At 37.7% G+C, this 27,806-nt stretch overlaps 3 protein-coding genes across 10 annotated transcripts in view; 1 reads left to right on the forward strand and 2 right to left on the reverse strand.

The window, feature by feature from the left end:
• The window catches only part of Umad1 (UBAP1-MVB12-associated (UMA) domain containing 1), a 177,609-nt gene extending 171,272 nt beyond the window's left edge, over positions 1-6,337 (reverse strand). The window contains exon 1 of the mRNA XM_036180932.1: positions 6,223-6,337. The gene's annotated coding sequence lies outside the window, so the exon portion shown is untranslated. The remainder of the gene's footprint in view (positions 1-6,222) is intronic.
• Positions 6,338-6,403: 66 nt separating this feature from the next.
• Positions 6,404-27,563, forward strand: Rpa3 (replication protein A3). Of its 5 annotated transcripts, none has more exons than XM_036180927.1 (6): positions 6,404-6,778; positions 7,720-7,794; positions 8,643-8,751; positions 20,196-20,297; positions 22,827-22,872; positions 27,323-27,563. In XM_036180927.1, exons 1-6 carry the CDS (start codon positions 6,611-6,613, stop codon positions 27,351-27,353), a joined length of 531 nt encoding a protein of 176 aa, XP_036036820.1. In that variant the 5' UTR covers positions 6,404-6,610; the 3' UTR covers positions 27,354-27,563. The 5 variants fall into 5 exon arrangements, with proteins under 5 accessions (XP_036036820.1, XP_036036821.1, XP_036036822.1 ...); XM_036180928.1 differs by having other exon boundaries at positions 6,405-6,778; positions 27,335-27,563; XM_036180929.1 differs by having other exon boundaries at positions 6,406-6,709.
• Positions 22,794-27,806, reverse strand: part of Mios (meiosis regulator for oocyte development) — a 32,968-nt gene continuing 27,955 nt past the window's right edge. For all 4 annotated transcript variants that reach the window (XM_036180925.1, XM_036180924.1, XM_036180922.1 and 1 more), the window contains 2 exons: positions 24,647-24,776; positions 22,794-23,703 (listed from right to left, as the gene is read on the reverse strand). In XM_036180925.1, the coding sequence (XP_036036818.1) occupies positions 23,607-23,703; positions 24,647-24,776 (227 nt within the window). In that variant the 3' untranslated portion in view covers positions 22,794-23,606. The remainder of the gene's footprint in view (positions 23,704-24,646; positions 24,777-27,806) is intronic.

The following is a 27,806-nucleotide window of genomic DNA, read 5'->3' on the forward strand; positions in this document are numbered from 1 at the left end:
AGCCAATATTGTATTAAATGAGGAAAACTCAAAAGAATTTCCATACACACACAAATCAGAAATTAGAAAACGGTGTCTACTTCATCCACTCTTACTGTAGTACTGAATTAAGTTGAGCAATAAGACAAGAAAAACAAATAAAAGGTTACAAATAAGTGTCTGTAGTTGTTCCTATTATGATTCTCTAAGAGATCTCAAAGACTCAACCAGAAAACTCTTCAAACTGATAAATGCTTTCACCAAAGTGTCAGGATACAAAATCAACATACAAAAATTGTAGTCTTCCTATATAACAATGACAATAACACTAAAGAATGAAACCAAGGGAACAACATCATTCATAACAGCAAAACAAACTTGGAATAAACCTTGGAGGATCTTCATAATGAAAATTTCAACATTCTGAAGGATGAAATTGAGGATGGAAATGTGAATGAAAATTCCTGAAAAGAAGCAATGTCTGGCTGTGAACAAAAGACTCCTGGAGGAGTCTGTGTCCACAGAGACTGACAGACAGACTGAATTTAGGTACTGTGGAGAGACTGGAGTTTTGTAGATTCAGAGGCTAATTACTTTATCCTGGACTAGTTTTAGCCTTCTGGAATAGCCACTCCTTGCCCCACTCTGTATCTGAACTAACACTGCATGATAACAAATCAAAACCTCTTAGAAGCTATTAACTTAGAACTAACATCTTGTGATAATAAATAAAAACCTCTTCAAAGCTATTAACTTAGCAGAACACTAGCTTCTACCACTCTAAGAGCTAAAGATATCATCAGTTAACATCTTAGGCCTAAAAATAACTCCCCATCTCTCTCTTTTGTATCTGACTCTCTGTTGTACCTATCAATGTATTTTAAAGTTGCCTTGATTTATGACTTTCTTTGTTCTGTAAAACTTTAAGAACTCTGTGAAACTGCTTCCACATTGGAACATGGAATCTGGAATGACCTGAATATGTGTTTCCAGGCCATGGTCACTCATATTTGCTGTGGGATGTTTTGTACACTGTGAATGTGTTGCTCTGACTGGTTGATAAATAAAATGAAATGCTGATTGGCTAGGAGCCGGGCAGGAAGTATATAGGTGGGGCAAGCAGATGAAGAGAATTCTGGGAAGAGGAAGGCTGAGTGAGGAGATGCCAGCCCACCGTCCTGGGAGCAGCATGTAATGGCACACAGGTAAAGCCATAGAAAATATGGTGACATATAGATTAACAGAAATGGGCTGAGTTTAATTATAAGAGCTAGTCAGTGGTAGGCCTGAACAAATGGCCAAGCAGTTTTAATTAATAAAAGCCTCTGAGTATTTACTTGGGTCTGAGCAGCTGCAGACTGGGCGGGACACAGAAAAACTTATTGGCTTCAAAATAAACTATGTCTTATTCTCTTTAAGATGAGAACTGTGAGCTGATACTGGTGGCACATGCCTTTAATCACAGCACTCAAGAGGCAGAGGCAGGAGGATCTCTGTGAGTTCAAAGGCAACCTGGTCTACAGAGTAAATTTCAGGACAGCCAGGACTGTTACATAGAGAAACCCTGTCTCAAAAAAAAAAAAAAAAAAAAAAAAAAGAGAGAGAGAGAGAGAAAGAAAAAGAAAGAAAGAAAGAAAGAAAAGGATGAGAACTAGTTTTTACATCAACAGAAAAACTTACCAAGCTCATGGACTAGAAGAATCAATATTGTGAAAATGGCTATCCACCCCAAAAGCAATCTATAGATTCAATGTAATCAGTGTGTGTAGGGGAAGAATTCCAGCAACATTCTTCCAAGCAATGGAAAAACAATCTTAAAAATAATATGGAGAGATGGCTCAGAGGTTAAGGGCACTGACTGCTCTTCCAGAGGTACTGAGTTCAATTCCCAGCATTCACATGGTGGCTCACAACCATCTGTAATGAGATCTGGTGCCCTCTTCTGGCCTGCAGACATACATGCAGGCAGAACATTGTATACATAATAAACAAATAAATAAATCTTTTTTAAAAAATTACTATGGAAGCACAAATGACCCTATACAGCCAAACAAAAATAATACTGCTGTAAGTAACTCCACAACTGCTTTCAAGTTATACCATAGACCTCTAGTAATTTAAAAAAAAAAAAAAGGCATGCTATTGGCACAGAAAGATACAGTAATATAGAAGACCAATGCAACTATGGCCATCTGATTTTTAGCAAATGTGCCAAAAATATACACTGGAGAAAAGGTAGCGTCTTTAACAAATGGTGACAGGGAAACTGGTTATCTACATGTAGAAGAATGACATGAATCCTTACTTCCTACATTGCACGAAAGTCAACTCCAAACAGATCAAGGACCACAACATAAGACCTGATACTCTGAAACTATTATAGAAAAAAGTAGGGAGTGCATTTCAAGATACAAGCTGTGGAAGTTTAAATGAAATGGCCCCCATGGGCTCATAAGGAGTGGCACTATTGGGGGGTGTGGCACTGTGGGAGGAACTGTGTCATTGGGAGTGGGTTTTGGGGTTTCAGAGCCCAAGCCAAGCCACTCTCTCTTCCTGCGGCTTGCCAATTAGGGTGTAGAACTCTCAGCTATCTCTTCAGTACCATATACCGTGTCTGCCTGAATGCTGTCATACTCCTGCCATGACAGTAATGGACTAAACCTCTGAACTATAAGCCAGCCCCAGTTGAATTTTCTCCTTTACAAGAGCTGCTGTGGCCACTGTGTGTCTTCTGAGCAATAAAACCCTAACTAAGACACAAGCATAGTAGAGACTTTCTGAATAGAAATTCTATTACTCAGGAGATAAAACCAATCAACAAATGGGAATCTCATGAAATTCAAAAGGTTTTGTAGAGCAAAGGAACTTGTCAACTGAATGAAGAGGTAGCCTACAAAAGGGGTGAAACTCTTTGCTAGTTATATACCCAATGTAGAGTTAGTATTTAGGAATTACAAAGAACTCAAGAAAACAAATAACCCAATCAAAAAAGGGGTGAGGGTAGGGAACTGAACAGGGCATTTCAAAAGAATAAATACAAACAACCAATACACATTTTTAAAAGTGTTCAACATTATTAGTTATCAGGGAAACTATTTTGAGATTCTATCTCACCCCAGTCAAAATGACTACCATCAGAAAATCACAGGAGAGGGTACCAGGAAGGGTAAACACTTTCCTACTGACAGTAGGAATGCAAATTAGTGAAAACACTATGGAAGTGTCTTGGATAGTTTTATGTCAACCTGACACATGCTAGAGTCATCTAAGAGCAGGGAGTCTCTTTGAAAAAATGCCCCCTTAAGATTAGGTTGTAGATTAACTTGCAGAACATTTTATTAATTAGGGATTGATATGAAAGGGGCCAGCCTTCAGTGGATGGGTACCACCCTGGGATGATGATCCTGTGTGGTGGTATTGTGTTCCGCAAAATATTGTGCACTCTAATAAACTTATCTGGGGTCAGAGAACAGAACAGCCACAATATTAAACATAGAGGTTAGGCAGTAGTGGCACACTCCTTTAATCCTAGCATTCCAGAGGCAGAGATCTGTCTGGATCTCTGTGAGTTCAAGGCCACACTGGAAACAGCCAAGCATGGTGACTCATGCCTTTAATCCCAGGAAGTAATGGCAGGATGCAGAAAGGTATTTAAGGCATGAGGATGAGGAACTAGCCTGGTTAAGCTTTTTGGCTTTTGAGAAGCAGTTCAGCTGAGATCCATTCGGATGAGGACACAGAGGCTTCCAGTCTGAGGAAACAGGATCAGCTAAGGAACTGGTGAGGTAAGGTAGCTGTGGCTTGTTCTGCTTCTCTGATATTCCAGCATTCACCCCAATAACTGGGTCCAGGTTTGTTTTTATTAATAAGAACTTCTAAGATTCATGCTACAATCCTGTGTTCTATAAGCAGGCTGAGCAAGCCATTAGGAGCAAGCCAATAAGCAGCACTCTTCCATGGCCTCTGCATTATCTCCTACCTCCAGAAGCCTGGTTTGAGTTCCTGCCTTGGCTTCCTTCAGTGGACAGTGATTCAGGATATGTAAGCTAAATAAACCTTTCCTGTACCACATTGCTTTTGGCCATAAAGTTTCATCACAGCAGCAGAAAATTAACTAAGACAGGAAGTCAGTGTATAGGTTTCTTAGAAAGCTTTAAAAAAAATCAAAATACCAGATGACCTAGCTATACCACTCCGGGCTTATTATATTCAAAGCACTCAATACCTTAGTACAGAGGTACTCTAACATCCATTTTCATTGCTGCTCTGTTGATAACAGAGAGGAAATGGAATCATCCTGAATGTCCACCAGCTGATGAATGGAAAATAAAAAGGCCGACATATACACAATGGAGTTTTATTCAAGTGTGCAGGGAAAAAAAATGAAATCATAAAATTTACAAGAAAATGGAAGGAACTGGTTAAATATTATATGGAATGAGGTAACCCGGGCCAAGAAACACAAACATCATGTGTTCCCTCTCATGTATAGACCCTAGCTTCAAGATTTTAGATTTGTGTGTTAAACTTGGAGTGTCTGTGGAAGTCAGGAAGCTACAAAAAGCCAAAGATGGGAGGAGAGAAATCTTACCAATGGAGGGGACAGTAGAGCATTTGTGCTATGAAAGCAGTTTGTTGTGGGAAAATACAGGAGATAAAGGTTTAAGTGGAGATGGGAACAGAGGACGGGGTAAAGCAATAGTCTAAGACTAAGGATGTATGAAAAGGCCTCAAGGAAACACACTACTTTGTAAGCTAATTGAAAAATGTAACTGTTTTTAAAAGGAGTTTAGATGGAGTACTCTGCACGGGTGAAGAATGCTTCCCCCAAAGACATGGGTTATGAAATGAAAATCTCAGTACTGCATGTGAGATTCCTCCCTATACAGTGAGGGAGGCCCCAGTGGCAAGCCAACAACACAGTTGTCCAACAACGCTCTTAGTTGTCCACCGTAACTTGATGATAAGAACCTATTGCTGAACACATGCTTCAATTTGTTTACAGAACACAGAGAACACAAGCTAGAACTGATATGGTAACTTACTTCCTGCTGGCTAGTTTTGACTGTGCTAAAGGGTGCTGCGCACCAGGATAGAAAAGGTAGTGGTGTACCCTGAATGCTGCAATACTGACTTGCCAGACCCAAACGAAATGCATCACACAACTAATGAAATTCTTTAAACTTGTCTTAGTAACAACAGAACTAAGACAAACATTAACTATAAACACTAAAGAAAGTTAAAATCATTTAAATAGGGCATATCGGATTTCAATCTTAAATTGCCATATAAAAATCTCAAAGCAGATCTTTGCAGATCTTAAACAACAGTAGGAATACATTGTAACTCCAATTATGACCCTTAATTTGAAGGTTAATAAGTCTGTGGCTTTAGGAAAATCCAGACACTGTTACCACATAATTATGAGACCCAATTAAAATTACGTTCTATTTTCTGCAAACTATTTTGAAGGTATTTTCATATGCATTCGTTCTGAAATTTCCTGGAACCAGTCCTCACTGGTGAGTGACATCTTTAAAATCAATATCCACCAGCTTCCAGTCATACTATGAACCAAGGGCACATCTGAGAATTTCCCCCTAATCTTTCACAGTCAGCTCTATGCTTCAAAGTACGTCGGGGAACTAGATATAATATTACAACCCAAAATTAGAATTAGCCAGGACTTGCAAATCAGTCAACCCCTGGTTTTGCAGATGGAGAAAATGTGGCACTGGCGAAGGAGCACTAGCTTGGATCCAACAGCTGGTGAAGCCTGTCTCCTCTGGTCCTGCCCAGTGATCCTCCTCTACAGGAGCCCAGACGCCTGTATTTGCTCACACCCAGTAAAGGACGAAACGGACACCTGTGTACCGCCAAAGCTAGAAATGGTCCTGGGTCTAAAGAAAGGGTCCGCACCTCTTCCTGCTGGTGTGGAAAGTGGGCAGGTACATAACAGAGCGTGCTATATAAAATGGACCTTAGTCTCCTAGCAACAATCTCCTGAGGGAGGGGATAAAGACTGACAATGATTCCCTTCAGGTAGAACTAGATCAAAAATAAAAACCCAAACCCCAGGTTTCGCACGCAGCCGCGCTTCCAACGCAGAAGCGGATAACTGTCACTGCCCGAAGCCACGGCTTTCCGGGACTCGGCGCCTGACTCCGCCCCCTACCCCGACGGTTCAGCCCTCCGGAGGACAGAAGCACGAAAATCGAGACACTTCCCTCAAGAAAGAGCTACCTGAGACTCCGCCGCAGCCCGCCGCCCGCCGCCGCAGTACTTCAGCCTACTTCCGGGGTCAGGTCGCCGTTCAGTCGCCCCAGATCCCGGGTCCGTAGACTCAGCCCCGCCCCTCCAAGACCCGCCCTCACCGCCCACTCCTTTCAGCCGGAGCTACTTCCGGAACGCCGCGCGTCACTAGGCAGTGGACCCGTACTTCCGGACGTATAGCGCCCCTCCCCCAGCCCCCGGCAAGGTAACTAGACGCTTCTGTTGATTTGATTGGTGGAGCTGGAGCGCAAGTCTCCTCTGATTGGTGTTCGGGAAATCTGCGCGTGTTGGCGCGGAGGCCGGCCGAGAGTCAGACTAGTCGGCTTTCCTGCTGGCTCTGAGTGTTGGCGGCACGATCATGGTGGACGTAGTGGAACTTCCCAAAGCGCGCATCAACGCCAGCATGCTAGCGCAGTTCATCGACCGACCCGTGTGCTTCGTGGGGAAGCTGGAAAAGGTGCGCGGGATCGGGCAAGAGAGCGAGACACCATGGCCACCCGGGAGTGGCTGGGGAGGGCGAAAACAGGTAGCCATAAGCAGCAGCATTGCACTCCAGCTTGCTTTATTTTTCACAAGCAAGAGTTTTCACTGCTAAGCCATTGCAGTTCCATCGCGGTGCCGCTTCTTCTATGCCCCCCCCCCAAAAAAGAGCTCTTAGTTCCAACGCTCCCCGCCCCCATTCTGTAGTTAATTGAAAGATTACCAACCTAGCTCCCCTGCCTACTGAGTTTGTTTTTTGTTTGTTTGTTTATTTATTTATTTGGTTTAGCCAGACTTGGCTGATGAATCTGTTTGTTTCCTGGTCTTTTGCAACCGTCTCTGTTTACGGGCCTGTTTTTTTTCCGCGTTGCCTTTGCTTCTCTGGAACATTACTTGATAGTCTTTCCCATATCTTCACTGTCTAGCCCAGTCTTAGACTACAGCCCTCGTCCTATAGGTAAGAAACAAGCCCGAAGTCAGAATCTGTGACCGAGAAAGCAGAGGAAAAGAAAATCATTTGTAAGGACTTATTTACTAGCTCATTTCATTTACATATTCCCTAAGTGAAAGGAATGTTACTCTAACTTCACAGGTAGGCTGACTGAGCCAGAGTGTTGGTAATTCACTGAAACATGCTCAGGGTTACACCAAGTGGCAGAGCTCAATTCAGATTCCAAGAGAAGTCTTCAGATCTGGCAACCAGGTCTTTTAGTTCTACATTCCTAATTTTAAAAGCATACCTTCTGTACTATCTAAATCATGAGTGTCAGCAGAATTCCCAGTTAGGTAAGTGGCAACTTCCTTAATTTAGTTGTAGTATACAGTTGCCAGATTTTGCAAATAAAACAAAGATAGCACTAACTTGAGCCAAATAAACAGTCCGAAAACCAATTTATGTTCAAGTAAATTGTCAATTAAGTTTTTAAACATTTTGTTTCTGTAGATTCTATTTTCTAAATCTATGTGGGTTTTTGTTTTCTTTTTTAGATTCATCCCACTGGAAAAATGTTTATTCTTTCAGATGGAGAAGGAAAAAATGGAACCATTGAATTGATGGAGCCAGTATGTTTGAAGTGATATGTCTCATATTTAATTTTTTGTTTAATATTTCTGATTTTGGTGATTGGAGTGTGAAGGTTATGCTTGTTAAACCTCCTTAGCTTTAAAATCAACCCCATGCCCCCATATTTTATCGCCATTTCTAACCTATTCTGGTTCTTAGAGCTCCAAGTTTCTGAATATGTCTCTTAAATATTGGTTGGATAACAATTTTTATTACTTAAAAAACACCCAAAAGGTACATATGAAAAATCTTCTTTTCAAACTACTCCTTCCATATTCACAAGCCTGGCCTTGAAGTGGTGGCCTGGATGCTGTTCCTGCTTCAGCCTCCTAGTGGCATTGCCAATCTTTATTTTCTATTTTAAATTTTTAAATTACATATGTTTTAAATTATTTTTTATTTTATGTTTAATGTGCTTAAACATCTTCATGGTCTTTTATGAAGACAAATCCATATACTGTGTGTTTACTCTGTATAGAACACATAATGTAAGATTTATACACAGTTCTTCTCACAGACTTTTCCAACAAATCCATTTATAGGAACTCTGAAATCCCCAGTGTCTTTAAATGGCTTTGCCTTCCTTAAATGTATAACTGTATCTTTGGACCTTAAGCCACTTCTAACGATAACAGGACTTAGACCATCCTCTCAGTTATATATGACAACATTTTTTACAAGCTGTATTTCTGTTTGTATGTTGGTAAAATTTGAAGCTTCTTTTTTACAATGAAAAATTAGTAAGCTATGAAACAACTTGAAAGACAAGAGACTGTAACAGCTTTCCAAGCTCATCAATTGAAAAGGTCAATCAATACACCTACTGACATTTTGATCAACATTTTAGCTTGATGAAGAAATCTCTGGAATTGTGGAAGTAATTGGAAAAGTCACAGCCAAGGCAACCATAATGTGTGCATCTTATGTCCAGTTTAAGGAAGATTGTGTTCGCTTTGGTAAGTAGAGCATTATACTATTTTGTAGCCTCATTAAGTAGGAGAAAAACTTTTATTTAATATGTGTTGGTCTTAAATCTCAGTCCTGGCATATTTTCAATTTCTATAGAATGAGAAGAGACCTTTTAAACTAGGCATTTCTTGTGTGTGAAGGAAACTTAGTAAATACTATTTATAGAATAAAAATGGCTTAAAATATGATGAATTTAATATTCTAATATATGGATTAAAAGTTTGAACAGTGCATTCACACTGAAATTATGACCCAGCAGAAAATAACTGTATAATAGACAACAAAATAGTTCATCATCTCTCCTTTCTTTGGGGGCACCAGAGTTAAGTAAACATGGATTATGAAAAGAAGTCGACATCTGAAAAGGAGAAAAATAGGTAGAAATCCTTCAGGTAACAGTTGATGCTACAGAATACACTGTAGATTAAGTGTTTGCTTAAATGTTTCTTTCAGATCTTGAACTTTACAATGAAGCTGTGAAAATTATCAATGAGTTCCCTCAGTTTTTTCCTTTAGGGCTTGTACAACATGAATGAACTTCTTGAATTTTTTATGATTGCCAGTAAGCTACATTGAAAGCTATTAAAGAAGACTCCTTCAGTTTGAGGGAGAGACTCCTCTATTTTCTAGTATTTAATTTGGTCTTTATGTATTTTTTTTTTTTTTTTTTTTTGGTAAATCTATTATGTGACAGTTTACAACTAAGTCTTTTTTAAAAAATTTTAAATTGCTATTTCTGCATATGGTCTCAATTCCTGAATAATAAAGCATTTGTCTTAAGGTTAGATTTCTGCTGTATAATAAAAATCAAAATAACATGCTGTTGGTCAGTTGTTTTTTTTTTCATCTCATAGAATTTGATAACTATAAGATTGGTCTTAGATCTATCAAATGAAAGCCTGGGCCAACTGTGGTGTGAATTTACTACTTACCATCTACCATGCTGATTATTCCTTGATAGGTTATTTAGAAAGTGCTTTTGATGAATGAAAAGAGTATGTATATATCTAATTTGTGAAATGTTTCTTCATTTTGGATTTTAAAATGAGCATATTCCAATGACAAAGAGGTAGTATGTGATCATTGAGTTACTGGCGTCATCTGACTTTTCTTCATGCCTTTAAACTATCATTGTTCTTAGTATGGAATTCACACTTACCATTTGTATGTTCTGAATATGGAATGTCTCTCACAGATCAAGCTACTTTGAGAAATTTTGGAGACATTAGATATGGCCTAGTTAAAGGAAGTACATCATTGAAGAGTTGTCTTTCAAGATATAGCTGGTCCCTGACCCCTTCCTCACTGTACTCTTATTTCCTGGCCACCATGGTATGAATTTGTCTTTGCTCCCGTTCCCTGTTATCCATGAGGTACCAAACCGTCTGAAAGCCTGTTCGATTGTGTACGTCAAGTATTTTGTCAGTGACCAAGAACAGCTATTTACACACACACACACACACACACACACACACACACACACACACACACACACGGCACCAGACAAGTAGAATGATTGCTGTGATGAAGCTATGATTCTTAAGTCTTAAGAATTAGTTGGAGGGGTTGGGGATTTAGCTCACCTGGGTTCGGTCCTCAGCTCTGGCAAAAAAAAAAAAAAAAAAAGAAGTTGGAAGAATTCTTCAAGGGTTTGGAGAAACGACTAGAGAAGTCCATAATGTAGTGAACAGAGCTGGGGAGACCAAAATGCTCATAGAAATAAAGAATGCTCAGTGGAGATGACTCTTGGGAACTAGACTGGAAAGGTCTATATTTTTATCCATGTCCTGAGACTAAGTGAGGCTAAATTCAAAATGAAGACATTGATTTGGCAGAGGAATTTTTAGACAGGTTAATATTGGCTATGACATGTTCTTTGCATTCAGCTTTGAGCTGGGTTTACAATAAGAATTGGAGTAGAAGAGCTATGTTGAAAAATGTGTAGTTTGGGAAGAAGGGGAATATTTAAAGTGGGCACAAAGAGAATGTATATAGTTGTTCAGAGCTTAACACCATGGAAAAGAAAGCAAATGTATTTCATTGGATAGTAGGAGAGATACCATGAGGGCATCACAGAATGAGTTTTTTCCTCATTTGGAAGGTTTCACATTAAGAAGGGAGTGCCAAGGAACATTGTATGCACAGTTCTAAAGTTTGTTTTGGAGGGTTTGCTTTGTTTTCCCTGTGTTTAGCTACACAAGCACTGTTTAGCCTATGAAGACATGCCTAAATGGATCTGGCTCCTGCCCAGGCTCTTAGTAGATCTTGGCTTCATCCACATGGTGTTGTTTGTTTTTTCAGGCATGTAAAACTTGGTTGAATGCCATGAAGGATTCCACCTATATTTAAAGGAAGACTTGGGAGTCTAGATAATGTTTTCAGGTCAGAGTCCCTGGAGGTAATCGCACAGTGCGATGCATGAAACTTAAGCTGCGGTGCAGACATTAGGGTGTAAGAGATGCCGAAACCAACAGCGACGTCTGTGAAGGAAAGTGACAGGAGCCAATAGAGCCGACCTGAGAGGTCCCATTGGCTACAGTGGGCTAGACCATCAGGGCAGGACTGCCCAGACCTATTAGCATGCTCACATCTTGATACCACGTACCACAAATGTCACACCTAAAACTACAAGAATTTCACTTTGCCAAACTGGATTTTGGTCTTTAATCCCTTTCTTCCTTGTTCTTAACTTTGTATTATTGTGTATTAGAGATATGTCACCTTTTTTTTTTTTTTCACTTTATAGAGGACTTACTAAGAGTTTAAATATCTGCAGAAGTTCGAATTTGTAATTTCGAATGGTGGCCTGTAGGAGGTGGCATATATGCACTGTGAAATGCCCATGATCTTTTTTTATTCACATGTTGAATGTTACCATTTTAATATGAAATTGCCCCACAGATTCATGTGGTAAGCATTTGATCCCCATTTAGGGCTCTATTTTGGAAAGTTCTAGATGAAGTAGGTTACTAAGGACACAGCTTTGAAGGGGATAAGCTGGCTTCTGGTCCTTCTCTTTGCTTCTTGTCTGCCATGATGTGAGCAGCTGCCTCCTCCAGAGGTTTCTGCTGCTGTGATGTTCTGCCTTACCATAAGTCCAAAGATAAGGAGCCATGTGCCCTTATCTGAAACCATGTGCCCTTTCTAAAACCATGAGCCAAAATCTTCATCTAAGTTGTCAAATATTTTGGTCAGTATAATTTATCTTTGATTTCAAGTTTTCTAGCTCCTAAGAAATCTACAGATTACTTAAGGAACATTAGCATAGCTGGTTATGGTATAGCTAGCCTTTTATTATATGAAATGAATGTAAGTATAGTTTGAAAACAAGGAGGGACATTAACCATTCCCTATGTTTTATCATAATACTGGAGAAGGGGTCAGTCTCCAGTTCTGTTAACCATGGTGGTGTTATCAAGTGTCAAGAGTGTCCTCAAATTGTACTAGTCAGCCTCAGACGTTCTCTGTTGAGTCAGTCCTCTGTGCTAGTGATGGGCAGCTGTGTCTGCGCTGCTTACTATGTACACTGAGTGTCCCATCAGCACAGCAACTCAAGGAGTGCTTCCCTGCCACAAGTTCCAGACTTTCCCTACAATGATTTCACTGAAATACTATTCACAAATCATACAGTTCACCCATTCCGAGCATATAACTGAATGATTTTTGTGTAGAATTGCTAACTGTGCTCAATTGTAAGATGTTTTCATTTTACCAAAAGGAAATTCTACAGTACTTACATGTTAATTTTTTACTCCTAGTAAGTGCTCAGTAAATATTGGTTGACTGTAGAGTATCAGGGTAGGCAAAGGAGAGTTTCAGTATGTTCATTCACTTATAATATAGCATACATATATCTTTAAAAACTTTTATATTTTATTTTAACTTAGTTTATAAAACTAAAAAACATAGAAAGGAGATAGCACAAAAACAGTGTAAAAAATGCTAGTTCTAGAATTGTAGTTGTATTAAACTTACTGAGGCATTCAAACTTGAAATTGTACAAGAAATATCAGGATTTAATGTAGATGACAGAATCCAAAACGGTTTCTTTAGGGGCTAGTTCTGTAGAGCTTCAGGTTGTTTTTTTTGTGTGATAAAATCATACACAAAGTATCTTTTCCTGTGCTAAATGCTCCGAGTAACAAATTAGTGTTATTAGTAAACATAATAGAATTTGAAGGTTGTGTCTAATATGTTAATATGCATTGTCTTCCCACAAATACTGGGTGTTATTTAATTGATCTGAGGTTTCAAAGAAATCCTCCTGATTATGAGCCACCAGATACGGTTTTACTTTATGGAACTTCAATTTGGTTTCTTCCTTTATCTAATTTACCTGGAATTCTTATCTGTTATGACGATAAAGCTGATCCTAATGCCATCAAGTTGCCTTTCCTATGAAGATGGTATAAATCCTAGAGTATCAGTAAACACATGTTTTGAGTTACTTTCTGATAGTGATGTTGGCTTGATGTAAGCCATTTATGTTTCTTATGACCCCATTTGATCTACAGCATGGGGTTATGAGATGGCTAATTAAGACCAGAATTGTAGGCTCTGAACAAGTTAAAATGTAATATGTTCCTCTTGACTGCAAGGATTAAAATTACAGCTAATATTGCTTCTGCTTTCATATTACAGAATGTTAGCAGGGCATTGAGTTATATACTAGTTCCTCATTTTAAAAGATATAGGCTGAAATACTTTGGTTTCTGCCTATTAAAAAATTCTGTTTCAACATAGTTGTATCTTTGGGTAAGCAAATAAAGATCAGAAAACTTGAAGGCAGTTATCAAACAAATGCCCTAATTTGAAAGAAAATAATACAGATGATTTAGAGTTAAGAGTTTAGGGCAATGCCTTAGTTAACACTAACTTAACTAGTCTCATTTTCCAAGCAGCTTCATTTTTCACAGTCAGAATTACTCAAGAAAATCTCACATCATAAAATGTCAAGGTAATACATTTTATTTAACAATAGTTCTAAATGAGTAGAAAGATTGTGTCTCTTGTTGCTTGAATTTTTAAAGTTAATCAACAGGAAGATCTTTGTTGGTGGATAATTTTTAATTAAAAGTTAATATTATTACATTAGGCACTGTTTAGTTATTATTTAGATACCAATGCTTATTTTCATTGGTTCAACTCCAACTGATACACTGCATACATATACTAACTAGTCAAATTGTGTCAAGTGCATTTAACACAGTCTGCAACAGCACCATATTTCACTGAAACATTTTAATATTTCTTTTTCTTTGGAGAAGCTTTAAATTATATGAAAACACTGAGCCTGATAAGTGAATATGCTTTATTTAAGAGCTCCATCTGCCCTTTGAAATGATCAGAGTTCCTTTTAGCAAATTATTTCTTCCATATGTCTCAGAAATGTTATGGTTTAGTTGATCATGTGCTTGACCTTTCATACAAGGCAGACAGTGGACAGGGATTGCCTCATTTTGGAATCTCCTTAGAAATGACTAAATGTTTTCCAGATGAACATATTGGAGACTTAGAGAAGAAGTAGGAGTAATTTGAAGTCATTGCTTCCAAACCAGGAGATTTTTGTGGACTTCTCTTTCTATTGGAAACCAGTGACCTAAAAGGAATTGGGCCTCTGGGCAGTTTGCTTCACTTTCAACAGTACAAATAAACTGAAAACAAGTTGGTATTAAGTATGACATTTATACTGTTTTTATTTTCAAAAACATGAGATCAAGGCAGCTGCAGAGGTCTTTCCTTGTTTTCTCATTATGAACTAATACAATGACTTTCCCAAATGTATCTTCAGTTACCAGTGGAGTCAAAATGGGGTCGTTTATTGTTAGCAGTTTTCACAGGACCACTCTGCTAAAACTGGTATGAATATCCTGCCTTATTCCTTCTCAAGGAAAGTAAAATCACTTTTCAGGAAAATAAAATGGGTTGTGTTGCTGTTGTCCCTTGATCTTTCATCATATGACCTAAACTTTGAGGCCCAAATTTAAGAATATATTTTAAGCAATCCAATGAAAATACATTATGAGGATATTTGAGCTTTAAAACTCTGAGATGTATTCAAAAAAACAAGCACAATACTGTAGTCTGTGACCCAACTGAAAGCCCAAAGGAGAAGCCACTCAAGAAAGAAAAATTTGTAAGTTTAAGACATCATTGTGTGCTGCTATGGAATAATCCTTCTATACACTGCGAAGATGTGTTTGCTCTCACTGTTAATAAAAAGCTGGTTAGCCGATAACGTGGAAGGATTTTCAGGGCAGAAAAAATGCTGGGAGGAAGGAGGGCAGAGTCAGAGGAGTCAAGAACCAGACTGGGAAGAAGCAGCATGGTAAGTCAATACATGAGGTAAATGAGCCTCTGGGCAGCACATAGATTACTTGAAATAGGTTAATTTAAGTTATAAGAGCTAGCAAAAACAAGCCTAAACTATCAGCTGAGCATTTATAGTTAATAAGTCTCTATGTGGTTATTTGGGAATTGGCAGGAGGGAAAGAAAAGTCCACCTACAGTGTGCACATCTGTGATTGCTTAATTAAAGAGAGGCAAGTGTTATATAATGTGTTACATCTAGGTATGTCTGGTACACGATCTGCAGCACATGACATTCGGCTTGCAAATTTTCTGAAAGTGGGATATAGACACAAGTTCTCTAGTGAGTGTTTCACTAGAAATGAGGCTAGGAAATTTCAGAGATTTGAAATAAAACAGCTTTGTAACAAGAAAATTCAGATTATCTAAAAATACATTGCAGAAGTGGATAAGATGGATGTACTTCAGCATTTAACATTTTTGTGAGTTAAAATCAAAAGTCAATGACATTTAGAAGAGGACTGCTGCTTCTGTGTTCCCTACATATTCTAAATTCAGCTACATATGTCTTGTGATCACAAGATATGGTTACAAATAGCAATAATCATTGCAAAGCAAATTACAAGGTGGCATGGGAAAACATTTCACCTGCAGCAGAGGAGGGAGTGAATTACCTCACTCATGAACCCTAACTGTTATATGATAAAGAGAGCAGACTTTAAAATGAAAAGGTAATATATGCTAAAATAGCAAAATCACTGTATGAAAAGTAAAGACCCCTTACTTTAGGCAAAACATCTAAATATATTGATGAAAAACCTTAGACACAAATATTTCAACTTTTACAGGATCTGAAAACTTTACTAAAAGACTACAACCTCAATGTTTTTTGTCTTTTTATTTTCTTGAGACAGGGTTTTTTACTATGTAGCTTAGGCTGGCCTCAAACTTAGAATTCTCCTGTCTTCACATACTGAGTGCTGCATTGTAGGCATTACCACCACATCTGGCCTCCATAACTTTTCATATGGACATAATCATGCAAATAAAGATTCCATTTATATAGGGCTTTAAAATATTAATTACACAGCATTTTATAACAAATGTCCATTTGTGAAGGATTATGCACAATATTGTTATACATATTGCATGTATAATTATAGTGACATAAAAATGCTCTCAAACTGAGATATTAGTCTCAACCTGGTTTTGGACTTCAGTTCCTACTTCTTGTGCCAGTAGACTGGGGAACTTGGGCTACTGCACCTGCTCTCTGGCTCTTAGGCCCTCGGTCTTAGACTGAGAGCAACACCCTTGGCTTCCCTGGCTCTCAGGTGTTCAGATTTGAACTGAACTACTTACTTGGATTTTTTTTAATATAAAGTATTTTCAAATTTTTTATTGAGAATTTCATACAATATATTTGGATCCTATTTCCCCCCTAGATCCTCCCAGATCACCTTTATCTCATCCCTCTGGTCAAATGCATGTTCTTTTTTAATATCCCATGGAGTTCAATTTGTGTTAACAATATACTCTTGGGTGTGGAGCCATCCACTGGATCAGTAAACCAAGCAGAGCCACACCCTTAAAGAACAGATAAAATAGTCTGACAAACAGAAGAGTACCAGAACCCAATTAGTACACTTTCCAGAATGACCTTTGTTTTCTTCCACTTCATTTACAATTTTGCATGTCTTATTATTCAGACTCCAAATAAGTGGTTGAGTTAAAAATGGCCAACAGATGAACTACCAGTTGGTAGTTGCTGCCAAGAATGCTGTGCTGCAGAGGGTTCTGAGAAAAAGTGTGAATGGTAAGCTATCTGAATCAAGCATAAAGGTGTGCTCATTGCTTATTTACCACCCAGTTCAGCAAAGCTTGGCCTAACCAGCTCATCAGAGGCTGAAAAGAGTACTGTCACTGGAGAATCTAAAAAATGAAGGAACAACCGTAGAAAAATTGTCCCCTTCCCCAGTCTGTTTTTCCTTGTCATCCCGATGCTGGTCCTTACTAGGAATCCGTTCTACCCATTCCCCCAAATCCCAGAAAATGGCTGCTATCTACATTAATCAATACTGGGTAAAAATGCCCTCTAGTCAGCAGTCCTCAAAGAAGCCTTTCCTAGCTGCTTCTTAAAATGCACACAGAAAGCTCACAGCACCATCCACCAGCTAACTGCCAGACTCTGGAAAGAATCATTAAGTATAGGGATGGTTCCAATCCCTGCATAATCAACCTTGGCTCTGGCACTTCAGCTGAGTGAATCTTATTCAGAGGTAGGTTAAACAGCTGATCATAGACAATTTAGAAAGGAACAAAGAAAGGAAATTGGAAGCTAGAAGTAAATGAGGGAACAGTTTAAATTCAGGAATGCTAAGAACCCAGAGGCAGAAAGCAATGCTAAAACAAGTTCTAAGTCCCATCCTTTTCCTTGTATGTATCTTTTACCAAAACAACAAGCTGTCCTGTTTTCATAGGCTATATAGGTCCATTTTCTGCCATCTGCTTTAGAATGTAGCCTACATCGTCCTGACAGCTAAATGATGTTCTTATCCTCTCCTTCCAACATCTGCTTGCTTAAATACAAGAGTTCTGAGAATCTCTTGTCAATCTAAAATAATTTGGCAGTTATGTTATTGCTCACCATGCAAGATGCAGGGTCTCTTACATTTGCATGTCATACACCATGGCAGTGACTAATAAAAGAGTGAGCCAGGCATAGTGGTGCACACCTGCAATCCCAATATTGAGAATACTGAGGAGGAGGAATTCTGGGCTAAGCAGCAAGACCTGTCTCAGAAAGCCCAGAAAAAGAACTGGAAATCTGGATGTCATCAGATGGCAGATCTTGACAAGAACATAAGGTTTTATAATGCTCCCTGATGGCAAATAACAAAATCTCCTTGAGAGATAGGACAGTGACCAGGGAAGGGCTTTGTTATCTTTAATGTTGTAATTTTTTTTATTGAGATGCTGATCTGTCCTAGAGTGCCAGATTCAGTTTCAGTAAGAATGCTGATGGCTAGAACATGATCAGCTGAAGCCTCCACTACTCAGTACAAAAGAACTGGAAATGATAGGCAGCTCATTAATCATTTATCCCAGGGATGAGTGTGTTCTGGTGCAGATAGGGGCCTGTAGGTGAATGCTGCCAAAATGAGAAATGTCACTTGTCAGGCCTCATGCATAAGTACCACAGAGCTATTTTTAAGCTTCTGTACAGATTAAAGTTGTATGCCTCTTCCCTACAGTTCTGGCACATATGCTTGGCAATTTTGTTCTATGAGAATTCATTTTCACTCTGCTCAAATGTCTCTGCTGGAGAAAAATATTCAAATTCTAGCATGTACGCGCAAAAAGATATACAGAAATCTCAACGTTTCACATCGTGGAAGTGGACTCCAAGTGAAGCCCAGTAGAAGAGACAAACTGGAAGTGATTAATGATTGGGGAGAGGGAGATTCTTTCTGGGAGGATGTTTTACCTGGAAGGATGATAGTTTTAACCTCAAGGTCCCAAAGAAAAAATAGCCATATATTCCATATAATACTTCCTGAAGGCAGAAATCACAGAATTCAACAAAGTATACTTAAAATTATCATTCACCTACTAGGTTAAGAACATTCCCAAGAGTGGCTGTCTCAAATGACCCTGAGAGCCTGTGCCAGCTTATTAATTCCAATTTGTGTCTGTCTTTCTAGTGGGGAATAACCTTCCCTGTTTGGAGCAATATTTCAGCATTCATTGGAAGAATTTACTAAATTTTTAAAAATGCTACTTCAGTCAAGCATGCAGTACTGCATGCAGGGGGCACAGAGGAAGATCATGAGCCCAAGGCCAGCCTTGGCTACTTGTCTCCCAAAGTGCAGAGGTCAGGGAAGGCAATTTGTCTATCAATGGACCCTACATGTGTAATTTTCTTCTCTACACCCTGTGTATGAGGAATTGAAGGTCAGAAGATTTAAGACAAAATATTTCTTTTGCAACACACATATCCCACAAATTTGTGGCTTAATAATATTTATAAATGTATAACTCCACCTATTTAGGAAATTTTATGTACACCTAGATTTGTGCAAAAATAAGTATTCCTGTCTAATGTGAATTTCCAAATGGATAACAAAGGATTTTTCTTTGATTAAAGTTAGAACATAGGAACTTTGCAATATTCATTTTCCACAAAATATTGCTATTATATTTGTTTAGAAACAAAATAACAATGTTAAAACACTGTTACATTTGACAATGGCAACTTTTTATTTAGCTATCATTAACTAAATGTGACTATAACAAAAATATGGATAAATATGAATTTGGGTATTTGGTATTTCAAACTTCAGGATTTCTTGCAGACTCAAGTGTATAAAGCATGCATAAGTGAAACTAACATTCCTTAAGTAAAAAGATACAAAGCCAACAGGCTTTTGTGAATTGATACATAAATGTCTGTTTCACATTTGAGACATCAATCCCTTCAAACATACTTCAAGACAATTCTTTCTCTGTGATTTTGTTTTAAGATTCCAACTTAATTAGATTACTCTATCTGAATTTCCAGTTAGGAAATTACATTAAGGCAGCATGCTTTTCATAAATTGGATGAAAGACTATGTGCTGAATTATTATTGCTATTTCTGGCATTATACAAATTATCCTTAATCCTAAAGCAAAGCATTTAAAAACATTGTCCTATCAATGGTATTAGTAAGGAAATTACATTTTGGAAGATATTATGGACAACAGTTTCCTTCAATTGTTAGAGAATTATTTTAAAAATTCAAAATAAAAATGAAAGAGACTGATGTTTGGCTGTAAAGATACAGATGCCTCAGCAATCTCATTCTGTACAGACGATAAAGCAAATCTAAACACTGATCTGAATGACTCTGAATCTGATTGTGCTGGCACTGAGCTTATGGCTACAACTTTCATCAGACACACTGATTCCACGACAATAATGGTGCCATTGATCATTTAATATCATACCTTAACAGTGTCCACCAATCAAGACATGCAGATGCTTGCTGGTCTGTTAGAAGCATGGGCATCTGGGCACATTCAGAATTCACCACTTACTGTAAAGAACTTACTGTAAATGAATTGTGTTTATGTACTCCAGGTTGGATAACAACAATGGAGAGAGCAGGCTTCCTGCCATGGCCACAGAGCCAGAAGAGAAGAGTCAGAAAATCTACAAGGAGGAAGACACAGAGGAGAACAGGTTGAGATAGTTACTAATTATATCTAGTTATATGCCAGTGACTCGGGGAATTAGGAGTTTTATAACCATAAATGGAGAGTACAGTGCAATTGCTAACTATCCGAGGGCTGGACTAAAAGTATAGTGTTTCTGCAGTGTTACTACTAGACGCAACACTGAGAACAATTATTTCTGACTAAATTAGAACTGTACTAACTCTCCTATTATAAAACATGTTTCTTTACCTCAGGATAAATCACATTTGGCTGTTTCATGATGGCAACACAAAATGCCTGGTCACAGTTAACTTGAAAAAGCCAGTGATATGGGTGATATACATTTCCATTTATTTTTACATCCCTTATTATAGAAAATAAATGCTAGATAGAAAAAAGACAAACATTACTCAAAGCTCAATGGGAAGATGGTCAAATTTCCATGAAAATATATTTAACATGCTGTGCATATTCTCATGTAGTCTTTCATCTTCATCTACCAATGGCAGAGCTTCCTTAGTAAATAAATCTACTTTATTTGAATAGTTGATCAGTATCCCCTATGTATGTGTTAATATTTATTGTTATAGTGGACATTAAAGTTCTTTTTTGTACTGTAAATGAAGTTAAGAACTACATCATACATATATATGTATTTGTCCTCTTAGTAACTCATAAAAGCTTTCTACCATCTTATGACAAAGGGTTGACTATTTCTAAGGATTTTTAATATGTATTTGCTCGCTTCATTTGAAGAACATTTACATTGACTTTATTATTGCTCATTGTGTTCTCTCAGACTGTTTCCTTCCCATAGTTATTAAAATGCAGATCCTCCCATTTAATAGATGCAGACAGGTGAACAGCACCCTACTTTCTCCCTCTGTGTGCATGTGATACTAAGAAACCTTGTGAACTCACCTTATGTATGTTAAGCATATGTTCCCAATGACCTACGCATTCTGCCCTTTACCACCATCCTTTTCATCAGTGTGCAACTAATGTATTTGTCAGCTGACATAATTTATTTTGTCTAAGACAAGTAAAAATGTCCCTATGTCTGTTACTTCATGTATACAATGGCAACAATATCTCAATAACTCAAAAATATCTTGGTGACTTTAGTCTCAAATACCAGTGATCTAGGGAATAAAAAATGGGGAAACAATTGAAGTCTACTCTCATTCCACACAAAGGCAAGATAAATAGACATCATATAAACTGTATGGTTAGGATCAAAGGAAATATTAGGAAGCTATTACATAGGAGAACCTTTAAAATGTTACAAATAAGTCTATATGTACATAATAGACTTCATATTTAAATCTTGCTCTATATTAAAACCTTTCAATAACTGTATATTGTACTTTTAGGAAAAATGAAAATATACAATATACACCCTTAGAGTTTGACATTCTTTGACGGTCATGTTAAGGACACAGTAAGGTTAAAAAGAATTTTTTTTTCATTTTTTTTTACATTTTATACTTTGATTTTACATATCAGCCACAGGTTCCCCTGTCTTCCCTCCTCCCGCCCTCCCCCCAGGCTACCCCCCATTCCCATCTCCTCCAGGGCAAAGACTCCCCTGGGGATTCAGCTCAACCTGGTATATTCAGTGAGGCAGATCCAGTCCCCTCCTTCCAGGCTGAGCAAAGTGTCCCTGCATAGGCTCATGCACTAAGAATACTTTAATTTATGCAATATTAAAGAAAATATTCTAATTAAATGAAAATAGTAGGATTTATGAAGACCAATAATCTCATAATGGCAATTTCTATAAGAAATAAGTCATTATTCTCAAGTTTTTCATCTGAAAACTCACCCAGCAGAAATTTAAAGCAGACATACATTATCCCCAATGTTACTCTATGCTTTTTGTATCATCAGATCTTAAATAAACTAGATTCCATTTTTCTTGAATATGTAAGTCACATCTGTCTAGTCTAACTAGATCTTAGTCTTTTATCAGCCCCTCTGCCGACATAAAGCTTTTAATGTAATTCAGCTTCAGACACTTCCAAAATCTACAGAAAAGGATCCTCTGAGATTATGACTTGTAGCAGAAAATTCAGTTCAGCTGCTGTGCACAGCAGGTGACAAAGGAGCATGATAAAATCCTCTCTTCAATCTGTCCAACTAGGCAAACAAAAATGGAAACAAAGTCCTTGAACTGGCCCCAATGCACATACTTTAGCAACTTATATCTAAAATAGACTTCAAGAATGCCCTTGTTTTGCCCAACATCATGTAGTTTACCTTGGAAAAAGACAGATTCCAAAATTGACAGACAGCACCATTAAACCTGTTCCTACATATGATCTTGCAAAGAATCTGTATTCAGAAAACACTTCTGATGGTGAGAACGCTGTTAGTATAGTAAGTAGAGAAATCTCTGAAGACAAATCAGAGCACAGAAAGAGAGAAAAATTACACTGAAAAACTCTTTAGCATATTTTCCTGAAATTTCACACATTGTTTTCTTTTGTAAAGGAAAAACGTTGTGAGATACATTCTTTTTAAATTTTTTTTATTCATTTCTTTATTTTCTAAGTATGTGTGTGCACCTGCCTGCCTCATGCCACAGTGCCCTTGTGGAGGTAAGTGGATTCACCTCTTCCACCATGTGGGTCTCAAGGATTGAATTCAGGTCATCAGGATCAGCAGCAAGCCCCCTCACATGCTGAACCATCTCACTGGCCTGCTCTAAACTTGAATTTTTTGAGGAAGACAGCAATGAACTATGTCAAAAATTTTTACATTAAAACATAAATGTATTGGGAAGTCCCCTGTGTGTGTGTGTGTGTGTGTGTGTGTGTGTGTGTACTTCTCTCATATTGTTAACATTTATTCTCCAGTGTGGGTCAGGCGCTAATTCTCAATGTCAAAATTCACATTTTACCTGAATGGAATCTAAGCATGGGTAAGCTTATACTGTTATCTGAACCACTGAATTGGCCATTTGGTTTTAAATATGTGCAAATTCTATCAAAAGACATCAAGTTCTGATTGAGGATGCAGGCTCAAGGTCTGTTTTTATTCTAAAACCTTCTACATACATTCCTAATTTTGACAAAACCCTAGAAGGTTCTTTCAAATGAACTTTAACCTACTGAACAGCGCTTATATTTAGGCTCTGATGTTTATTTCAGCAGCATTTTACTCTAAGAAGCACATCAAAATCACTCAAACATCAAATTGCTCATCTGATAGAATGATTTATTTTCCCATTATAGGAAAGTCATGAGTGACTTGTTCTGAGGTATGTTTCTGAACTATGGAGGACATCTATTAAAAACTCCACACTTGAAGGTTTCTCTTTAGGCGTAACATTTCAAGGCTGAACAGTCTCTGCTGGCACCAGATTTCCTGTTGTATCCAACTGCATACATTTGCACGTGCATGCAGATACTGGACATTCTGCATGGTCCCTGCAAAAAAGGGTGAGATAACAGTTAGGAATCCAAGCTAACACCCACAGATACATTTATATGATTATCTTCAAAATGCTACTGGGCTAAGTATATAAATTAAAACCCATAACAAAAAACTGTATTCAGAGCATCAAATTAGAAACAATCCCCAAGGTGAACTTTGAAGAGACTGTTACTGGATACGAACAGTTTCGGTTTCTATACTAATAATATGCCCAAACAGTTACTAAGGGGGTAGGGATATATGAAGAGTCAAGGTTAGCACAGATGAGACAACAGTCATGGGAATGTCATGTTAATGAAAGGCACAGAGCCACTAGCACTGCTCAGAATCAGTAAGTTCACTTTGAGAATCCTCATTGCAAGAGCTATTTATGTGGAGCTCACCTAGAAAGAACTATTGTAGTAGATGTGTGTGTGTGTGTGTGTGTGTGTGTGTGTGTGTACATGTATATAATTATATTCATAATTTAATTACATGAGAAATTGTAAGCTATAAAAAACTATAAATATCCTACCTCCCAACAGTGTTAAATAACATTAAACATTTAATCCATTCAAGGATTTCTTAAAAAAGTATAAAAAAAAACCTGAGCTAAGATCTCACTATGTAGCCATGTCTTGCCAGGAATTTGCTATGTTCAAGCTGTTACAGAACTCATCTCATAGGGATCCACCTGCTTCGGCCTCCCAAGTGCTGAGATAAAGCAAGCACCACCACACACCTGGCATAGATATTACTTTTACAGTTTAACATTATATAAGATAATAAAAGAACCATCGATACTACCTTTGTTAAGTCAACAAGCAAATAAGTTTTAAAAAATTAGTTCTTCAATTAGACATAATACCATGATATCAAGAGCCTGATTTATTGAAAAGGATATCTGCTCTATGGCCTATAACTGTAAGGTTATCAAGGAAGAAAAGTGTTGTTTACCTGAACCAACTAAGCATATGTCCGGCATGCCCACCATGCCGACAATTGTGACACCAGGTAAACCAATTGTTAAACTGAGCTAACTTTTTGTCCTTGCTCAAGTCCACTTTTTCATCTGATTTGGATCCGCCTATGGGAAAAGAAATCGATCATCATTAGCCACATCACAGCAGTTTAAGTTTCTTAAAGGGTAGCTATGTTAAAATATAAATTATATACCATATTGCAATAGCAATTTTATTAAGATCTAATACTGAATAATAGCTTACATATATTTAAGTTACACACACACACACACACACACACACACAAACACACACACACATGTGTGTGTTTTTTGTTTTTGTTTTTCAAGACAAGGTCTTACTATGTAGTTCTAGCTGTCCTAGAACTCACTATGTAGACTAGGTTAGCCTGGAACTCAGAGATCCACATGCCTCTGCCTCCCAAGTGCTGGGATAAAAGGCTTGCACCATTACACCCAGCTAGTTTACCTATATTTTTAATGGTCAACAAAAAATGCAAAAGTGTGTCCAAACCCACTAAGAAATTACATGAATTGAAAACCATTACACTAGTCAAACACTTCTCCAAAAAGAAATCTAGACACAGGTTTCAGGTGAGTTTTATCAAAAACCAACAGCCACACAAATTCTTCCAAAGAAGATAAAAAGAAAGCTCATGTGGTCTTCTTGGGGTTGGTACAATTTGCTAACAAAATAACAAAAACAGCATGAGAAAGATGACTGACCAGTCTATCTCCTGAACAGACATAAAAATAACAGGTAAGAAAATAGCCAAACAGAATCTTGCAGTAACACAACCCAATTCGCCTTCCAGGGAACTATAACAAAGACACTGTGAACATATATAAAAGGGACATGAAATATTTACAGCAGCACATTATTCATCCTACTAAAACTCTGGAAAGTAAATGGTTAATAGTAAAGTAGAAAATCCTACTGTACTCCTGAATAAGATGCTCAGTGGTAGTGAGAAATAAATTACAGCAGCAGTCATCAGCATGGGACAAAACAAAACAAAAACAAATAACAAAAAAACAAACAAACAAAAAAAAACCAACCCCAAACTGGAAGTTCTGGGTTAGTCAAAACAAGAAAATGAAAGAATAAATTTCATGTCTTCTGCATAAATTTCAAACTACAAGCAAAAGCAAATGTGACAGGGCCATGCATCTAATCAACAGGCTGAATAAGAGACTCAGAATCACAAGTTCATCCTTGAAAACATAAACATACAAACAACATTAAATGGAATCAATGGGTTATATTTATATATTTCTCTCTCTCTCTCTCTCTCTCTCTCTCTCTCTCTTTCTCTCTCTCTCTGTGTGTGTGCGCACGCGTGTGTGTGTATGTTGTATATCTAATTAGCATACAAAATAAAAAACACTCATGAATTTGAGAGGGTACAAGGGGGTGGGACTTGGAAAGAGGTGGGGGTAGGAAATGACAATTATATTTTAATTAAAAACACGTTGGGGATTTAGCTCAGTGGTAGAGTGCTTGCCTACCAAGCACAAGGCCCTGGGTTCAGTCCTCAGCTCAAAAAAAAAAAAAAAAAAACCACATTAGGAAGAAAAGATAGGGCTGCTTGTGATGGCACATGCTTCAAAACCTAGTACTTGGGAGGCAGAGGTAGGCTGATCTCTGAGTTTAAGGCTAGCCTAGTCTACATAGTGAGTTCCAGGATAGCTGAGGCTATATACTAAGACCCTTTCTCAAAAATGAAAAGAAGACTGACTGGTGTAGGCCATGATAAGCAAGGTAGGGGAGGGGACTCTTGGAATTCCTATTTATCACAATACAGGACATAAATATTCATCCATGTTCAGTTAAAAAAAATTAAGACATGTACTACTACATAAAATTTGTTTATACATGTGCATCTTCACATATATTTTCTTGTTGACCCTCCTGGAGCACTTAAATTTCAGGCACATTGGACATCTCCAGGCTTTTCTACACACACTACTTTGCTATGCCACTTTTTGTGTTCCAAAAAATGCTGATTCTATTAATTTTGGCTACCTCAATGTTTTGTTTTAAAACAACAAAGCAAATTAAAATATTTTAAGATCCTACACAATTACAGATAAAAATACAAAAAAAAAATTAAGTAAAAATTGTTACCTCTAAGCAATTATTACCTTTTAAAACATGTATATAAAAAAAATTTACCTGTATCATTGCTACTCACATTTAATAGCTACAGGAATAATTTTACAGCTAGTAATAGTTTTTTAAAATATCCATAATTTTCTCCTTATGATATAAAGGTAAAAGAATGTATAAATAGCCAGGCGGTAGTGGTGCACACCTTTAATCCCAGAACTCGGGAGGGAGAGCCAGGCAGATCTCTGTGAGTTCGAGGCCAGCCTGGTCTACAGGGCGAGATCCAAGAAAGGCACAAAGCTACACAGAGAAACCCTGTCTCAAAAAAAAAAAAAAAAAAAAAGGAATGTATAAATAATATTTAAGAGGTTGGTGCACTGAAATTGCCCTAAAGGCTTTACCAACAAATCAACAATGAGAAAAAGGAAAAGACAGAGGGAAAATACAGATTTACGGAGATACTTATTTTTACACCCTCATGTAATGGTCTCTTTAGTAACTTATTTATTTTCAACTCTGTGTGTGTGTTGCCTGATGGAAGTCTGTGCACCAGATGTGTGAATAATGACTGAGGTGGTCAAGAAGAGGACGTTGGATCTCCAGACCAGCATCCAGTGCTCTTAACTGCTGAGCTACTTCTCCAGCTCCTGTATTTTTAACTCCTAACTTTCAGAGGGACAGTCTGGAACAGGCTACTTATTGTGTACATTTTTCCTTTTTAAATGAAACTGACATATTAAAGTCTTCCTTGCTACAAAGAGGTAATTTTTTTTAAAGATCAAGTGTGTTCAATTTTGTTTGTTTGTTTGTTTGGTTTTTCGAGACAGTTTCTTTGTGTAGCTTTGCGCCTTTCCTGGAACTCGCTTTGGAGACCAGGCTGGCCTAGGCTTACAACCAAAAATATAAGAGTGTTCAAATTTTTAAAGATTATAGTATATATACCCACTACAAAATATTTGGAAATTAGAGTCTCACCCATGCACTAACAAAAGGAGGAAATCATTATAAAATCTAGCTTTAAAAAA

Source organism: Onychomys torridus, chromosome 3, assembly GCF_903995425.1.
Source record: "Onychomys torridus chromosome 3, mOncTor1.1, whole genome shotgun sequence".
NCBI classification, from domain to species: domain Eukaryota; kingdom Metazoa; phylum Chordata; class Mammalia; order Rodentia; family Cricetidae; genus Onychomys; species Onychomys torridus.

Excerpts from the sequence above, each read along its gene's own strand:
- Rpa3 (XM_036180927.1), top strand. The coding sequence starts at position 6,611 with ATGGTGGACGTAGTGGAACTTCCCAAAGCGCGCATCAACGCCAGCATG. Across the intron at positions 6,779-7,719 it reads GCTGGGGAGGGCGAAAACAG|ATTCATCCCACTGGAAAAAT; the intron begins GTAGCCATAAGC and ends TTTCTTTTTTAG. Across the intron at positions 7,795-8,642 it reads CCATTGAATTGATGGAGCCA|CTTGATGAAGAAATCTCTGG; the intron begins GTATGTTTGAAG and ends TCAACATTTTAG.